General features: G+C 27.7%; 1 protein-coding gene across 2 annotated transcripts; it reads right to left on the minus strand.

Annotated features, from left to right (window-relative positions):
* Nucleotides 1–406: 406 nt before the first annotated feature.
* LOC114119124 (acyl-CoA Delta(11) desaturase-like) lies at nucleotides 407–17,508 on the minus strand. Of its 2 annotated transcripts, none has more exons than XM_027980601.2 (6): nucleotides 17,364–17,508; nucleotides 2,227–2,473; nucleotides 1,851–1,981; nucleotides 1,568–1,773; nucleotides 1,304–1,489; nucleotides 407–1,228 (listed from the first exon to the last, which is right to left on the minus strand). In XM_027980601.2, the coding sequence occupies exons 2-6, from the start codon at nucleotides 2,441–2,443 to the stop codon at nucleotides 964–966; spliced, it is 1,005 nt and encodes a 334-aa protein (XP_027836402.1). In that variant the 5' UTR covers nucleotides 2,444–2,473; nucleotides 17,364–17,508; the 3' UTR covers nucleotides 407–963. The 2 variants fall into 2 exon arrangements, with proteins under 2 accessions (XP_027836402.1, XP_027836401.1); XM_027980600.2 differs by having other exon boundaries at nucleotides 17,243–17,465.
* Between the last annotated feature and the right edge of the window lie 424 nt (nucleotides 17,509–17,932).

The following is a 17,932-nucleotide window of genomic DNA, read 5'->3' on the forward strand; positions in this document are numbered from 1 at the left end:
TGATAATCAGTGCGTATGTGTGTAAATATATATTATACGCCATAATATACCATATTGTAGATAATTAAGTCAAGACTAAAATATATTATATAATATAATGATTATCTAAGTTTGTCTATTTTGCCAATATATTTGCATGAATCTATGGAAATGGCATGAAACCAATCAATTATAATAAGTATAAAATAAGCAATCATCATACAATGATAACCTAAACATTAAAGTGAAAAAAAAGTAAAATATCTCATAAATTTCCATATATCTTTATACATTACAATATCACATCCACACCTTTCATTCATACATATACACACGCTTGTATTCATTGTAATATTACTTGATTTTTTTATTCATAAGCTCATTAGGAATTTATCCATCATTAGACAGCTGCAACCGATTTACCAAATGTTTATAATAAATCATTTTATTTAATACTTATCTAAGTTTTGGACAATGTAACACGATTGGGTACTAATGTTTGAGCATTATTAGCACAATACGCCATTTTGTTTCAATGACCACCATATACATATTTATTGAAATACTTTAAAATTGAATTATAATAGTTAATAATCTGTTTATATATATATGTGTGTATTATATATATAATGTGCAAGACGTAACAGAAATGTAGCCAAAATTGACTATACTATGTACACTAGTATGTGTATGTATACATAAATATGTGTCAAGTACTCAATTTATACTAATATGTTGTTACCCAATCGTATTGCTAATATTCACAAAAAAAAAAAATCTATAAAATTACACCAAAATTTAAAGTAAAACCAAAAACTATTGAAATACTGAATGCCATTGCAGTTATTATCATTTCAGGTGTACAACATAAATGTATTCTAGTCTTCATAATTTTAGATATTAAATAACATTCTATGAAGGCATTTAAAAGTTTATGAAGTCTTATATAATTATTTAGAAAAATGCATTAGTGTTGATAATAATCTATTTGCATTCAGCTGGTACTTCGCTCCAACTTCCATCACCGTGCTTGCTAGCTACTTGTTTGACGAGATCTGCTGATGGTGTCTTGCAGTCATAAGCCCATCCAATTTTGGCAAACAAATCCAATATCATAGTAGTTGGGTTAGTCATATTTCCACCATATTCCTCTGCTCTGTAATCCCATGGGAATGCGTGATGATAGTTATGCCAGCCTTCACCAGTAGTTAATATAGCCAAAGCCATGTTTTGTACAGGTCTTATGCGCCTATAAAACACATTTTAATAAATAAGAAAATTAATAAAAACAGTGCAAAAATCAAAATATAACTAAGTCAATTACGTGTCATATGGTTTTGTTCCCCAAAAGTGAGCCAAGCTATTGATTGAGAATGTCATATTGGTGAAAATCACAAATCGCAATACTCCACTAATTCCAATGGCTTCCATCCAGCTTTCATTCCAACAATATATAGGTACAAGTACAGGTAAAATGAAACAAAGGGTAATTTTGAAAAACCAATAATATCTGTAAAAAAAAAAAAGAGAGAGAAAGAATAAAAAAGTGATCTATTTATATTTTTAAAATTTTAAAAAGTAAATTTACTTTGTATGAAATTGCACTAAAGGGTCATTATTTATATCAGTCATATCGATGGTTTTGCTACGACGGAATACTTCTGGGTGTCCACGTTGCATCAACCAACCAATATGAGAGAAGAACAATCCTCGGTTAGCATTATGTGGATCACCATCAGTGTCACTAAATTTATGGTGCAATCTGTGGTCATGAACCCAATCTGTTACTCTGTACTGTAATACAAATAAAATCATATAATTGTATTTAAAATATACATATATTGTTTATAATAAATATATTATTTAATTACCTGTCCAGCAACTGAATAGCAAGCCAGAAGGATGATTTGCAAAGGAACCTTGGCTTTGTACGACCTGTGAGTGTAAAATCTGTGCACACCAGCTGTTACACCAAATTGTCCAATGAATCCAACAAGGAGACCTAATAATAAAAATAATAAGAACAATTTTAAAATAACATTAACAAAAGATATTATTTAATTAAAAAAAAAAAAATTTTTTTTTGATAAGGTTTTAAATGTTAGTAACATAAGAGAATAAACGATACCAAAGAATTTATTCAACCTGATTCTATGTTTTTAAACGATGCATATTAAGCCTTAAACTAAATAATAGTAATATACAAAGTATAATGTATTTAAAAAAATATTATAATATTGCACTTACTCCATAAGATGGTAGCCATTTTGACATTCTTCCAGTAAAGTATCGTACAGATAACAGCCAACACGTGCCAAGTGGTTAAATATATAGCTGTAGCCCATAATATTTCACGTTTTTGTGGAGGTTGAGGCTTCAGAGGTTCTTCTACGCCTTCCTTGTTGTTATTTTCAATCAGAGGCTCGGCCGTCTCTTCGGTCTTCGTTCTCATTTGTACTCCCATCTTAATAATGTATGAGATTCAATATAGGACCTGAAATATTAGAAATATAAAATATTATAATAATATAATATATAACCTATAACGGCTATAACCCCAGCTATAACCAATATATTAAGTGCTATTTTTATAGCTAGCAGATGGCTAAATACGTAAACATTAATTCACAGTTCTTATAAATATAGGTACTTGGTTTTTTACTACATCCTAGGTATTATGTATTTATTTTAATCAAATAGTAATAGTGAAAATCGATTGATAAATGGATGTTAACTGGTATGGTAATAATTTGTTCTTTTTGTCGTGGTACTAATTATTTTTTGAATAGAAATGAGGGCAGTCACTTTTTTACATTCGAAATATCTATAGCTAAACAAAATCTGTTTTAACGTGTTATAGATACTATGAAAAAAAAAATGTGATCAAATCCTTGTCTTCACTGTCTTGTCAACAACAGTCGTTATTTCACGCTAAAGCGCGAATGTCATACGGACAAAGCAAAATATTACCATACTAAATCATAGACACCAAATGTTCTGAATTTCAGGGTCATATTATGGTTCAATAGAGTTCATAATATTATAAAATTTTATGAATCTATTAAGTTACAGAATATACAGTCAAATAACATGTTCAATCAAATGCAGTAATTAATAGTTGAAAATTAAAAATTATAGTTTATAAAAAATTGTCGTATTTGTCTAGTAATAAAAGATCAATCATTAAACAATATTTCTGTAATACAATAAAAGGCAAACGGAATATTAATAATCATAAATACTTAATATTTCGAACAATACCTACGTTGTTTATGTAAATGTTTCTTTATTTATATAAGTAACAAATAACCTTTAATACATATAAATTAAAAAACACAATTACTTAATTTAAGCTTTAGGTTCCTTTTATTATAAAAAAAAAAAAAAAAACGTGGATTTATATTCTTTAAAAATGCACACAAAAAACAATATATTATAGACAAATTACGACAGATAAAATAACATAGTATTATTGATATCGAGTTAATACTTATTTAATGCGTTATTCCTTTAATAAATTTATCTAGTAGGTCAGATGTTATAGCGTCTGCCATCTATACCTACTGTCATTTAGCAAGATAATATTATGAGCTGCTTGCTGAAATCTAAAGCTATTCTATCCCCACCAGCACACCAGAATAAATACCTTACCATATAGTTGAATGCTTGTTGAATACTTGTATGCGTATACAGTATGTTCGTTAGTTAAGCATTTTATAATCTATTTTATTACAAAAATATTAATTAATTTAAGTTAACCGAAACATAATTTTTATTTTTATAAAAAATTAGCTACATCTCATTTTTCTCGAATAACATGTAATGTTTTCGTGCACGAATATTGCTAAAAATTAAAACCTCTTGTTACATTAACAAAATAAAAACAGAAAAAAATAACCAGTAAGACGAGTTTATACGCCAACGAACAAACACGTGTATATTTTCAAAACGCCTCATTATCACGCGTTTGGAATGTTTCAATATAACTTTCCGATAACGCGTAAAATCATCAGAGCACCAATAAAATGATTCGTTTTATCAATCGACCTACGACCAATGTATTACATCTAAAAGTCCTCATTACATCAGTGGTAGAGATAAACCACCCATCCGGTAAAAATGAATCATTAATACATTAAGAGCAAAATCAAAAATTAAACATAAATCCAACATCAAACTATAAATGACCATAAAACTATGAATACTACTATACTCACAAGCTACCTCACCTGACTATCAAGAAAAAAATATCCATAGTTTGAAAATAATGAATAATTAATAATAATTTTGTAATCCAAAATATTTGAATTACATAAAGAAATCAGAAAAACCACAAACAGCATTCGATTATAATCTACAGCTATAGCATTTCCCAAGAAGTTGAATATGTAATTATTTCGTATATATTATAAGATAGTTGATTCTATATATTTAACTGCTGTTACATTTAGGCAGTATAGGATTCACTTTTAACAGAAACAAAATACATATTTTCTTATATTATCATGATTTTTATATTTATTTGTTTGTACTTAGTACTGTACTTTTAAAGCGTTCAATATGTTCAAAGTTACGCATCAACTAAGTTCCAAGTACGTACGTATTATTATAACACAAATAATCACAAACGAATAATAATAACTAATTATCATTTATTGAGTTTTCCCATAACAAACAAACATTTAATTTTATTACAATACGGATACATGACATTACAATTTATGTCATTAATCATTATTATTACTATCAATATTAATCTTTACTAATACTTTACGGATCTGCAATGAACATAAATATTTTATGAGTAATTAGCATTTTTTTAATAACAATATACCCATCATAGATCAGATTTTTATTGAAATTCTGTATTATGTTTTTATTTGTAGAAAATAAATGTGCCCTTATCAGATAAGTAAATAATCTATAGATTTTTGTCCATAAACTAATGAACATCTCAGTAATAATGTATATATGATATGAATAGGAATTTATTAATATCACAATTCACCTTGGACTTATCCTTCAGTGTGAATATTAAGTTATATTTATATTATAGCAAAAATAGATCTCACATAAATCAATTTGGTAAACTCGGGACTATTTTTCTTAAAATTACACTATTGTCTAATTTATAAGAAAATTTAACCAACAAATAAAATTACAAAAAACAAATTTGAAGTTTTAAAAACAAAACTACTAATACACGATCATTAAAAAATCTAGCTACATAAAACCTATAATATAATGCGTCAAATAATACTCTATACAATGATTATAAATACCTTACAAGTATAATGCGGTCAAATTCTAAAAAAAAAAAATTAATGGAGAGTTTAATGAAATTTGTTAAGCACAGTAGTGCTAATGGTAAATAGTAGTTGAATAATGACACCTATATGACTACTATAAACATAAAAATATGTCGAAGAATACCTAAATCAAAGATTTCGAGTAGTACATCAGATCAATAACAAAAAGTAAACACCATAGAAATCGACACATTCCTTTTCACTCAACAACAATTTCCAATATAGTTGGAAATCGCAACTGTCAAACAGTATAATATAATACACTATATGTATAAACAAAATAAAGAATATATTCCCGATAGATATAATGTATAGTTAATTCCAGGACAAAAAGTCCTAAGCTAACGCAATCATATACAATATACTGCGTGAAATGATAATGAAAAAAAGCATCTTTTTGAAACATGTTATTAATTATTATATAGGTAGGTACACAAGATAAAAAAACAACAGGTACGCATTATAGTATTACCTATAAAATGCGTACAACAATGGACACTATGGCCAACGACCTATGATAGCAGAAGCTTTAATAGAAAATAAAATGATAAAAAAATAAAACCCGTTTACACGTTTTATTACATCACATGTGCACATACTATAAAAAATACAAATAACGGGTAAATAACGGGTGGCTATGACCAGCTATCGAACTCATATAACCTCTACGTATATACCGTAAAATACGTGTCCAATTTTTAAATCATTGCCATAGAACAACCATCCAAAAACGAGTTTGGTAGCAATATCGTAGTAGTTTCAAAACGCATGTATGTACTTGTTTCCTTCAGCAGACAAGTTGGAATGCTAGACGTTCATCGCCATTTATTGTCTCGTAAATGGTAAACTCACCACGCAACAACGCACAATTATATCAGTGTGGCTCAATACACAGAGTGATCCATTTAAACGTGATCAGATAATTTTAATGTCAGTCATCAATCTAGAACATTTTTATTTTTTATTTCTAGAGCATGCGCATAGTTTAGAGCGATCTCTAAAATAATATTTTATGTAACCTTTTATATAAAATTAAAATAATAACACTATTTAGTTTTTATAAAGCAATTTCATTGACTAAAACTAAAAGTCGACTACTTATTGAATTTATAATAAGTACATAGAAACACTCAAACACATTTATAGCATAATAGAATATATAAATTCATTTTTAATTTTTGACAGTTAGTTTTATTTTCATTAGAATGAAAAATTATATAATGAACCACTTTCTATTATACAATCTTAATTTTTACGAAACAACGAAAAAAAAATTAATATCTACTTTAGAATTCTCTGCTATAAAATCAGCTTATAACTATCATCATAACTCCTAAAAGCAATTATAAATTTTTAAATTAGGTATATTTAAATTTAAATTTTCGCATTTGATAAAATTTCATAAAATTCGTAATACCCGCAAAAAAAATCTCGCTATAAATTATAACGAATCACGCCCAAAAATATATGTAAGATGTTATGAAATATGAAACATGCATATTAAAAATTAGGTTGACAGACGTTAAATCCAATGGATTTCGTCAAAATTTAATTTTTAAGAGAAGTTAAAACATAATATTACATAAATATACACGTTTTGGATATCAAACCAGTAATTAGTTAGAAATTTATTGAAACAAATGCAATCTAAACAGAAGGTTTTGGATAAACTGTTAGGAACTGCAACAACAATGGATTTAGCTACTTGTGACTAACATCCAAAACCCAAAAATAGGTTAATTATTTTATCTTAAATGTATATGGATAAAACGAATACATACAAAATATCTCGATTGAAATAGAAAACTATGTAATATTATAATATCATTTTCACTATTTTAAGTAATTTATTTTCTAAGAAACTTAAATTATTATCACCCTTAGCAATTGGTAAATAATTCTATATAACTGGTTTTCAATATTAGATATACCTATTACATAATATTATTAATAATTATTAAATATGTAAAATATAAAAACCAAATGTAATTGTATTAAATAGTAAAATATCTTAGAGCTTGAACATTTATGGGGAAAATTTTTTATTTTTTATTTTTTTAAACAAAAAATTATTATTGTATGGGTTAAGTTGAGTAAAACTACTTGTAGAATTTTTGATATTGGATCTAAAACGCTTATAACTTATAAAGTTCTAACTTATTTAAAATATTTTTAAAGCGCTATCTTAATAGTCGGACAACAATATTGATATTGATGTATTGTTTTTAGAGAACGTACGTTACTGTCCTATATAATAAAAATGTACGGATGCACATAGCTATCGGACATTGGTTATTTTGCTATTTGACTGTAGTCCAGAGATTAGTCTAAAAATACCAAACACGATGTCAACGGCATGTAACATTCTTATGTCCTTGACAGGTAAATGAAGGAAGACAGCAGGGATTCATTTAACAATATTCAATATAAACAAAATATTAACTATATCCAATAATATAACCGATAATTTAAACATCCGTTGAAAAAAAATGTATTTTATCTAGTCATCGCTATAGGACTTTGACGTTATGTTATATTATTACATAATAATTTGTTTAGTAATATTAATATTATTAGGTCTAGTCATATGTTAGTTTTAAAATTAAATTAACGCACAATTTATACGACAAATAAATTCATATTAGTAATTCATTCATCACTCTAATTAGACAAAAATCGAGGCTGTACAATTTAATAATGTCGCAAAAAATTGTGAATAATGTTTAATCATTAAAATCATTAAAATATTTATAAAAACTAAGCGAAAATGACATATACAATACAACATTTTTAATTATAGGTATGAGAAAAAATTGGTAATTTATGATATTTTCAAGTATCTACGACTTATCACTTATACTCTATGAATAATAAAAAATAAATCGATATCGTTAAGCGACTTCATAAAAATGTATAATTCAGATGCTCATAACAGTCATAACCTTCGAGTTTTCTTTATAGTAAAAAAAAACTTATGGAAAACTTTGTGTTGAATTTTTTAACCTTAGATATAATAGTAAAAATTTTATGAATTTTCAACAACAAAATTTGCTACTTGTACATTTTCGTGACTTGGATATATTTCGTAAAAATTGTGACCAACGATTTTTGATTTTTTAACTACAATAAAAATAATTTGTAAGAAACATTGTATTAAAAGTTTTTATCGACATTTTAAAAAGAAATACTTAGAAAAATCGAAAATTTCAGTTTTCTATACAATATATAACCCAAAAACCGGTTAATATAATTAAAAATTTCAAGTATTTACAATGATTTGTTTTTGAGTTACAACTACATAAAAAAATCTTTTTTAAAACTGCTGGTAACTTCTTACTTTTGACTACTATAATGCTCCAAGAATATTCAATTTGCCACCGAAAATCACCCCTGAAGTTTTAAATTGAAGCATTATTTCGACCAATTATGGTGTACACCGACACAAAACAAAAACAAATAACACATCATTGTAGAATCACTCCGTTCAGAATCTAATATATAACATTAGGGAACATCATATGTATTATGAATTATGATAATGGATAATGAATAAATACAAGTATAATATTATGATACATTCAATTAATTAAATATTGAAGTCCTCGTGATCAGGTCACAAACTCACATAAAACATATAGGTACAAGAAACATAGTTACACTCAACGCTATATAGGTACATTTTTTACATCTTATACACATATGTGATATAATATTTATAACCTCTTACTGTAGTTCAATCGTTGATATAAACATAATAATTAAAAAAAGTACATAATCTGTAATTTGTAAAAATAGTTTTCAAAAAATGTAAATATAAATTATCAAAAATAAATACTAATTAGTAATAACTCTCAAGAATCAAAATGTTGAAAACCGATTCTACCAGACCACAGTTAAATTATTATTATATAGTAGCTAATGATATACCTGAATTTCTATGATATTATCACAACAAGTTAAATATGGAGAGGTTGTAACTATATTCTATATGTGCGTAAGACAGAGAAAATATTTTTACCGAGGTATATTATATAAACCTCCTAAAATCCACAAAATAAAAAATATGACTACAATAATGTACCAAATTAAACAAATTAAAAAAACAACAACGATACAACTATAAAGAATTAAGTCGATACGAAACTAAATTTAAATTTAAAAATATAATTTATTTAAAATTTCTTTTTAAAAAAAATACTTAATATCTAATTGATATGTACTGCGAGTACGGAAATTATTTTTATGATATATGATATTAAGTATGCGAACAATTAAATTATGTTATTGTTCAATCAAGTATATTTTTTACATAGGTAGGTTCTTTGATAGATACAAATTAAAACTGCATAACTACTAAGTACACTTTGTTATTCACATGTAGTTCAGCTTTTAAAATTTAATTCATAAAAGACAGCAATATTATACTAAAACATTTATCATGAATTTACAACCATTAAATAATCTACTTCGAAACCTGACTTAGACCTTGGATGTTAATAAAACTCAAATCATATACGCTCAAAGTGAATACATACAAATGCTACTAACTTGACGAAGTTACAATTTTTATACTTACCTTAATTATTATAACTGACTAAACATTAATATATTCAGTATAAATATCAAACTAATATAGTAATATTAACTAGTTATTTAATATAAATATTTTAATTAAATTCAACAAATGTAGGTATAAAAATAACCTTTTCTAATTAATATTAGGAATATTGTATAAATTATATTTTTTTATTGCATGTTTCAAATTCAAACATATTTTTGTATAATTGATGAATTTATTAACTACGCAGCAACTAATAATTTTAGATAATTTTTATTTTAAAAACAAAATTAGTAAGAAAATAGTTCTCAAAATATACTTAAAAAACACGCATTATTATAAAATCAATACATTCATTAATCCGCTAAAAAGCATTAACATATGTTTTCTTTCTAATTAAAAGAGTGTTTAAGAAAAATTGAAATATATTTTTAGGAGAAATTTTTTGCCTTCTCCCAAGGTCTATGTAATTACCTCAATATTTTTAATATTTAAAATAGGTAAATATTATGAAAATAGAATTGTCGAACACAAAGAATTTTTTTATTTTACAAAAATCTTTATAATTATTTTTGCTATAAGTAACTGTTAATCGAATACATCACGTATGTGCGTAATATTTTTTTAAAACTACGATATTAGTCCGATCACAATAGACTATTAGTATAAAAGAAGTTTATTGACTTGAAATAAAATACCAAGAATGAATGAATAACAAGTTTTACGTAATTATTAAAATTAGTATCACGTACAAAAATATGGATTTTAATTTTTAATCATGCACAAAAATTAACTACCTACTTAAAACGAACAGTAGACTGAATTAAACAAAATATTCACAAAATAATGATATTAAAATATCCTTTATTATATTTATTCTCTGAAATTAAAATAGGTAATTTAGTAAATTATTTATTTCTGAGTGATGGTCGACATCGAATTATCTTTAATAACATTTTAATAATTAATCATTAATACAGAACAATTTGTTTTATGTATTAATCTAATAAGGCGATTCAAAATTACAAACAATCTAACCTACTTATATAATAGGTTAAATTTAAGCTCGTTAAGGATTTAAAAAGATCAACTAAGTGCTAATCTCCGCTATTCAATATATTGATCATATTTCATTTTTTAGGTTTCAACGCCTTTCAGCCTTTGTGTCACCTTAAACTCTAAACGTTAACGATAATTAATTTTAATTAAACTGTCTCACGTCAAACAGGTTATTTATTAAAATAAATATGAATTTGCCTCGGAATTCAGAATGGTATTATTTTACTGGATTGCATTATATATAAAAAAAAAATTACATCTTCCAATTCAAAAATTACATTGATTAGTTATTAACTCACAATAATGACTCATATATTCAATAAATAAAATATAAATACTATAAAATATATTTTGTATTATATTAAATTGTATAAAAATATATAATAGATTATTAAATTTTGGTACCTAATTTAATAAAGTAATGCGGCTAAGGATTTTGCATTTTTTCAATCATAATAAACAAGTTAATCTAAATAATATGAAATGTACAGAAAAAAGTTTACAAAAGTATAAAACATATCGTATTATTTATTTGCAAGGTAGAAACTAGAAACTCTAGAAAAGGTATAACAGGGGGAGTTCTGCCATAAATTTACGAACAATTCAGGTAAAACGTCCGTATCCACTTCCTTGTCAGCCCTTGATTATTGACCCAAGACAAACTTTGTCGCGTTCAGCAACTAAAAATATCCCAAGAATATTTTACACCATCATAATATACGTTTTATCATATTATAAATAATCAATTGCTTACATAAATATTCAAGAAAATCCTTAAAATTTTACCATATAATAGTAATTATATTATTAGGTAGTTTATTAACGGTTTAGTATTCTCATGATAATGCCACAGATAAAATTATTAGAAGATTAACCATACTCAATAAAAATAATAATTTGAGAATTGTTTGTTAAAATTCTGAGTTGTAAGAAGTTTTATAGATTTAATTTAATTTCAATTTTTTCGTTATTAATGCTTAATCATTGACTGATACTTGAATAACTTATATTTTTTTTTAACATTTGAATATACGTACATAAAATACAACTTTTATGTTTTTATATAGCTAAATGGTTTAAAATTAGAACTATCTTGTTTTTAAATAAATATATATTATGAATAAATCAATCATAAATCAATTAATTCCTAATGACTAATGAAAATATAATTTCATAAATGCAAATACTATCAATTTATATAACCTTTCCGTGACCAATTTTTAAATATTAAATAAATTATAACAAATATGTCAATTTTTATGGTTTAAAATTTTAAATTGTACCTATATACAAAACAATGAATACCTCCATTTAAAATTAACGATCTAAACTTTACACACATGTAATACTCATATTATATTAAAGCACCTATACATACTATTAAATTATTTACACAGTTAGGTACTATCGTGCTGATTATTTTTTAGCGTGCATTATAAATCACTGCTCACTACATAAAAGCAAACATGCTTAAATAAGAACATTACTATGAAGTGCCTAACACTTTGTACATAAATTTAGGTACTACAAATAATATGTACATAAAATATAATTGCATTAATTACATATATGCAATTGTAATATAAATAACATAACAATATAACAATAACAAGGTATAAAAACGATTTTAAAATATAATTGTTTAATGAAGAATTTGCTCGGAAATTTGTAATGTAGAATTTTGTATAGCATTGTAAGTATACATTATTATAATAGATGATGTATAATTATACCACACACTTTATTCAAACTGAATAAAATTCAAAAACTATCTTAAGTTACAATAGTGTTGAATAGAAACACGTAAATATAATAAAATATAATATATATTTGATATTTAATTAATTAATTTTCATATGTAATATCCTTATCGCTAAATAAACAATATTAGTTGTTCATTATTTTGTAATTTATTTTATAAATGGAAAATTGATTACAAAAACCGTATAAAACTGATAAAGAAGAACTATAACTATTTAATATTTTATTTCTTATAACAAATTGATCTCTAATTCGCATAATATGCACCACAACCCAAGTGTTATTACAACATTATGTAAAATAAAATACGTAATAATAAATGAATGGCAAAAAATAAAATAAATTTATTCATCTAAAAGAATATCAATAATTTTTTTTTAGAAACCGAATAAAACAATGAAGCATAATCCATTATTTAGACAAAATTTAATTGTTTCACAGATTCACTATACACAATATATTATATCCGCATATTACACATTGAACTAAGATCCATTTCTTTAAATTCTTTAATGATCTACAAACAGTATAGGTACAATGTACATATTATAACTGATATACTTAACTAATAATTGTGAATAAAACTTTAAATTGTTGGGTTGACCACTTTACGTTATTCATATAGTAATCGTTATAAAACAATAAGTTAAATATTATATGCAAAATAAAAATAATGAAATTTACAGCAGGTTTAGAGCAAAATCAAAAAATATTTTTGTTGTAGTTACTAGTAGTGAAATTTAGAAAATCTTCGAAATATTAATTGGATTTGAGCCGAGGATGATAACATAAATAGCCACAATGTTTTACAAAATACAATCATATTATCGTGAAATGGGAAAAATACGTATCTAATTTATTAAAAAATTCAAATTGAGAACTGAAACTCATACCTATAATATCTACATGTCTGAAATATATACCTATAGTTTTATCATATATTTTATTCTAAATTCTCTAATGTTTGATTATAATTTATTAAAAATTACTGAGAAATTCTAAAAATAAATATGACCTCTGAGAATATATTATAAACTTACCATAAATTAATTTTACTAAGACGTGTCTATATGACTGTATACCTACAACGCATTATTTTAAAGCTAATTATTCTATACGTTTCACTTAAAATTAAAATAATAAATATAAAAAATGTATAGTGTATAAACTTTACTGTAAAGCTATCTATTACTAATTCAAAAGAATTTGTGTTGAGTAAAGACCATTATTTATTTCGCTAGTTATACATTTTTAAGACACAACTTAAAAAGGTTCAATCGATTCTTTGTTTTCAGTGAAAATACTTTTGCTATATAAAATATGAAAATAGAATTCATTCAAATATTAATTCAATGATGTCATATAACCTAAAGCCTAAAATATTAAAATGACTAGAAAATGTAATACAAATTATAATTTAAAATAAATACAATAACTTATTGTTATCATTCAATCGAATCCTCATAAATCAAAAATTAAATCTCTATTATACATCAATGAATAATTTTATATTTTTATGTACAAATAAAGTAATAATGCATTATTGCAGTTTTTCACAATATGAATATGAAATTTAAAAAAATCAATTACATTCTTCTAGTGTATAATACATTATTCATTAAAAGCAAAACGCTAGGTAAAACGTATATTTATAACTATACATCCCATTAAGAGTGATCTATCCAGCAGGCGGATTAATCCAGCATAGAATTTTGATATTATATTATTCTAACTTCTAAGTGTGACAACAATATTTTAATTACAGCAAACAATACGTTCGTTTAATTAAAAATATTAAATTTATAAGCTACTTAGGTAAATGTATCTATTAGGTTACACTCAATCATTTAAATTTTAAATGAGAAACAAGTTGCCGTTTAGCTAAGAAGAGGTAATTTTAATTGTCATTTTTCATTATTTTAATGGAAATGAAAATAGAAAAAATTTTAAATTGGTAGAACATTTATCAATTTTATAAATACATTTATCTGTATAGTTATGAAATATAATAATAAGTGACTACTATAAAAAAAATTAGGATAGCATAAAGAAGACTCAAGACTATATGGTAACAGAACGATGTTTCTATCGACATAAATTTAATTTAATAAATTATATTAATAATACATTTTTAAACTTTTACCCCGAAATCGCATGTTTTTGATAAATATATACACAATAGATACAATAATTATACATAATGTTATTATAGATATACGTACTTATAATAATATATAATTCAATATAATAGTATTTAATTTCAATAACTTTTGTTAGGTACACAAATTTTTTTTCGTTTAATACTTATTATTAGTATGTAATATAATATACAATAAACATGGCAGAACATATAATTTTATCAAATCATAGCCTACTGAAAAGTTTCTTGTTCTAAATTGGTGCACTATCGAAATTACACCCATGTGACAAATTACTGTTATTAATATTGTCAATATTATATTAGGTATACAATATTCGTAAATCTATCAAAATTATACTTAAAACAAAATATTAGTCGAGCAATTTAGCAAGTTTGGCCACACAAAATTATTAAATAATTAAAACTACGCTAGTACACGACAGTGAGTATTATGATTTCCCGAACTGTGGTGAAAAAGGTAAACAATACTAATGAAAAATATGTTTTATCGATTTAGTAACAGTTTAATATAAAAACGAATGTTTTGAATGTCATTATATTATACTCATTAAACGTGTGTAATTTAAAAGTCCATTCATTTCCGGTACATACCGAAATGTCCCGAAGTTTTATCGTATTCGTAATAAATTAGACTTAATATAGGTATTGTGTTAATATCAAATAATAATAAAAGCGCGACTCTTAAATTAATGCGATTTAAGAGTGAGTAAATCATGGCCCAATATTGTTCAGGAAATATCAATAGGTGAACCCCAACTTGTAATACGTTGTAACCAAGATTTAGTTAAATTTTAATTTTTAATCGTATTCAACAGAGTTCTATTGGAATTTCGCGGGGCACCTGATTATTGCCCCCCATCCGGCCGTGTATTAGCAGATTAACACGGTTTCACGGTGCAAAGGCCGTGCACGGTGCGTATTAAGTTACGTTTCGCAGTATGCCAATTAACACGTTTCCGTGTCCGACAGCGTTTGACCAACTTAAAATACATAACCTAAAGGTCGCACGCACACACTACACACACACACGTCACGCGTAGTTGTAGTCGGTAGTCTAAACTCTTAAAAAACGTGTGCGTGCGTGAGTGCGAGTGCGGTCGGTTAAACAGTGCATAACTGTAACCTGTTGGGGAGGGGGGGAATAGTACGATTAAAATTACAATAAAAAAAAAAAAAAAAAAAAAAAAAATTGACATTGAAAGACGAAAAAACGGTCTGCTGCTAAGACCGATGATATTAATAATACATAACCTATCCGCGAGTCGTGATCGTCGCGTGTCGAATTCTCCTGCGCGTCGGAACGGGACGCAAATCGTCCGGTAGGGCTGGCGGGAGCGGAGAAATACGTTACGAAACCCGTTCCGATCGATTTAAACGTGTAACGTTATGATACAGTAGTAACGTATAGACGGCAATTATGTTAGTCGCATGACAATGGTCCGTACAGAGCGTCGCTCGGAGACGATGGGTAGAAAAAAATTATTGTGTCGGCGCGCAGAGGTCACCGGCACGGGAGAGTTAGTTGGTCGGCGGCGGCGGCTTGGCCGTAGGGCGACGGGTGGGGCGGTGGTGGCGGCGGCGGCGGCGGCGGCTGCAGGAAACAAAGATTTGGACGACAGCGGTTGGTGGAGAGGTGCGGGGCGGGGGGAGACGGAGGAATAAAAAAAAAAAAAAACCGTACGGACGAGCGTGTACATAATAATATTATCGTTATGCCATTGTATCGTACGCGAAATATAAAAAACGCGTCGAACCGGCGACGACATGCGTGGTTAGACGTCCGTGGGCGTGTGTAAATGAAAGAAATAAAAAAAAAAAAACGCCACCGAAATCCGTCGAAAGACCGATCGGACTCTCGAGTCTCGATCGACGACCCTCCGCGGCGGTCTCCCGCGTCGCAGCCGTCTCGGGCCCCAAGACGTTAACGTCTCGGATACCGTCGGTAGTGGTTTTTCTCGGGAAAACGCGCGTATCGTTCACGAGAATAATATCGGGAACGCTGCTGCTGCTCCCCCGCCGCCGCCCCACGATTATCGGACGGGAGAGCGTGACGGGACGGGGGGCGGCGAGGGCCGCTATCGATTTACGACGTTTTCGCGTGCACGCGAGAGGCAAGCGCTAAGCGGTTTTCCCGACGGCGGCGACGACGGGACCCGACGCCGCCGAACCCGACACTTCCGGCTAAAACGAGTAAAATGTGCTTTCGACGCGATGGAAACGGACGGAAAACAACGATTGTGAATTAATAGAAAACCACCCGCCCGTCGCGCGGTGTTGACGATGGGGATGTTTCGCGTCGTACCGGCGGCAGAGCGGTGTCGGCGAAATATAATATCGTAGGTTAAAAAAAAAAAAAACTCGCTAATATTAACTTAAATAAAATAATACTTTACAAATTATTTTGGTAGTACTCACTTGTAATGGAATTCTTCGACGTCGCGCGCGCACGCGAGAGGAAAATCTAACCTTATATTTATAAATAAACTAACTTATCCGAGTACGATATGACGTTTTTCATATGCAATAATACGGTTACCTTATTATAAGATATAATGTGATATCCACACGGATGGTGTACGGTGTACACGTACACGGTGGTGGTGCGCGTTCGGTCGACTGGGCCGGGTGCCTGCCGGTTTTCGCTATTTAAAGCGGCGGCGACTCTAGCGGCGCACCGTGCGTGTCGCGCATACAGGGTGATGCGTGCGACGAGTGCACCGAAGGAATTTTTTTTGTACCGGCTTCAAAATATAATATCAATTCGAAATTTTTTTACGATACGAACGTTTTGTCGGTGTCGCGCTCGTCGTTTACAAATGTTATTGTTATTATTGATCGGTATATTACGTACCTACGATAGATCGACGTCATTTCCCGTCGATCAAACCGAATCGGGTTCGGTATAATGTTTTCGACTATATTATGTACGTCGCAACGATTAATATTCTTTGTCTAGCGCACTATGGATTACTACTAATCAGTAATCTGCACAGATTTCCGGCGAATCCAAATATAATTTATTGAGTATTATTCGGATTACGATATTCGTCAGACGCGCAGATAAGATATATACCTTCTAACTTCTTATATTTAGTAGTACCCACT

The sequence above is a fragment of the Aphis gossypii genome, chromosome 1 (assembly GCF_020184175.1).
Source record: "Aphis gossypii isolate Hap1 chromosome 1, ASM2018417v2, whole genome shotgun sequence".
NCBI classification, from domain to species: Eukaryota; Metazoa; Arthropoda; class Insecta; order Hemiptera; family Aphididae; genus Aphis; species Aphis gossypii.